General features: G+C 33.1%; 1 protein-coding gene across 1 annotated transcript; it reads left to right on the top strand.

The window, feature by feature from the left end:
- Positions 1-672: 672 nt before the first annotated feature.
- OR6C3 (olfactory receptor family 6 subfamily C member 3) lies at positions 673-1,608 on the top strand. The gene has a single exon (NM_001390942.1). It carries the CDS (start codon positions 673-675, stop codon positions 1,606-1,608), a length of 936 nt encoding a protein of 311 aa, NP_001377871.1.
- Positions 1,609-2,472: the final 864 nt, after the last annotated feature.

The raw sequence follows: 2,472 nt of genomic DNA, 5'->3' as shown, positions 1-2,472 counted from the left end.
ATAGAAGATGTCAAACATGAATGATTTTGATGGAATTGTGAGACAAACCAATAAATATGTTCTCTATTTGTTAAATAAAATAATTAGACTATTTGTATGATCTTATAGCAAATGTATATATAAATTTGTATAGAATGTATATGTATAGAATGTTCTCATATTATCTTGATAATTACACCCATACATATTAATACTAAAAATAAAATTAATAATTAAATAAAAAGTAAAAGTTAATTTTATTTGCTAAGAAAAACATTAATTGATTCTATATATCATAAAAAGTGTAATGGGTTGTTAATTTAGTCTTCTAAGTTTCACTTTTACCTTTTGAGGGAATTAAGCTCATCCATTTCTGGTTCTAGGTGGTGATATCCTATAATAAATACATGACAGAAAAGAAAGAAAAATACATATTTTATAAGATCATTTCAACAAAAATATAATGATTTGCATAAATTGGACAGAGCAAGAAGTATTGATTTTATTTAACAGAGCAAGAAGGATTGATTTTATTTATTGGCATGGATTATAGAAAATGTTTTAGAACTGCATCAATGATGATATTGATCATGATGAATCATATTTTCATCTCCTCTCTTTAGTATTCTTTCCACCTAAATATCATTAAAAGAAGAAAAAAGAAGAGAGAGAGAAAAAGAGAGAGGGAGGGAAATGAACCACACAGTGATCACAGAATTCATCCTCCTAGGCCTTTCTGATGATCCTGACCTTCAGATTGTGATTTTCCTCTTTTTATTTATCACGTACGTATTAAGCGTCACTGGAAACCTGGCGATCATCACCCTGACCTTGGTGGACTCCCATCTGCAGACACCGATGTATTTCTTCCTCCGGAACTTCTCTTTCTTAGAAATCTCATTTACAACCGTATGTATCCCTAGATTTCTGGGGGCAATTATCACCAGGGATAAGACTATTTCCTATAACAACTGTGCAGCCCAACTATTTTTCTTTATTTTCATGGGGGTGACTGAATTTTACATCCTAACCGCCATGTCCTATGACCGCTACGTTGCCATCTGCAAGCCCCTTCACTACACAACCATCATGAACAGGAAACTCTGCAGCCTGCTTGTACTCTGTGCGTGGCTGGGCGGGTTTCTGACCATTTTCCCACCTCTTATGCTTCTTCTCCAGTGCGATTACTGTGCTTCCAATGTCATTGATCACTTTGCATGTGACTATTTTCCCCTTTTACAACTGTCTTGCTCAGATACATGGCTCCTAGAAGTAATTGGTTTTTACTTTGCTTTGGTTACTTTGCTAATCACTTTGGCTTTAGTCGTTTTATCTTACATGTACATTATCAGAACTATTTTGAGAATCCCATCTGCCAGTCAGAGAAAAAAGGCTTTCTCCACTTGTTCTTCTCACATGATTGTCATTTCCATTTCTTATGGAAGCTGTATATTCATGTACGCTAATCCCACTGCAAAAGAAAAGGCTTCATTGACAAAAGGAGTAGCTATTCTGAATACCTCTGTGGCCCCCATGCTCAATCCCTTCATTTACACCCTGAGAAACCAGCAAGTAAAACAAGCTTTCAAGGATGTGGTCCATAAAGTAGCGTTTTCTGCAACTAAATGAATTGGGGTTTTTTGACAAAAATACAGGACGTTCTACAGAGCATTGAAGGGAAATCTTGAAATTCCTAAATATCCATATAACTATACGTGTTCTTCATAGTGTCTTTATATGCCACATTACAGTTAATTTAATATTTTCCCAGCGCATTTTTTCTACTTCCATACCCAAGTTTCTCCATTGAGTGACTTATTGACTTGTTTAAAAGTATAATAAGGCTTATTTGTCCTACAGAATTTTCTGGAAGTGAAATGCATTTCTTTAAGACATACTCTATGGTACAATGTAAAAAATAGTTTTAATTCTGTTAACATCAATCCCTAAAAGGTAGGTATGATATCACATTGTACTTCAAATGTAGAGTTTCAAAATTAGTTTGTATTTTTTTCTGTATTTTCAAGACAGATATTGATAATTTCCTAACATTTAAAGAACCTACATGTTCTGTAGATTCGGAGTTATTAAATTCAGCCCTAAGAGTCAACATGTCCTAGTGCATTACACTTTAAATGTAGAGCTTTATACTTTGTGAACTTCAGTGGATATTTTCAATGTAAATATTGATCATGATATTAAGTATTAGTTATAGAATTTCCATGTTATCTAGTACTTTTTAGAAAATAACCATATTTTAAAAAATGCAAAATAAATACAATAAAATGAAAACACATGCCACTTTCCTGAGCTCATTGAGCATCTTTATGACAGTTATTTTGAATTCTTCGTCAGGTGTTCATATACCTCCATTTCTTTAAGGTCTGTTTATGGGGATTTCTTTCTTTGATTGAGTCATTTTTCAGTTTCTTGTTACTTTGTGTTGATTTCTGCACATTTAAAAAAACAACCACCTCTCCCAGTCTTTTTAAA

Source organism: Equus caballus, chromosome 6 (genome assembly GCF_041296265.1).
Source record: "Equus caballus isolate H_3958 breed thoroughbred chromosome 6, TB-T2T, whole genome shotgun sequence".
Taxonomy (NCBI): domain Eukaryota; kingdom Metazoa; phylum Chordata; class Mammalia; order Perissodactyla; family Equidae; genus Equus; species Equus caballus.
Note: the sequence above shows the minus strand (reverse complement) of the source record. Positions and strands in the feature narration are given on the sequence as shown.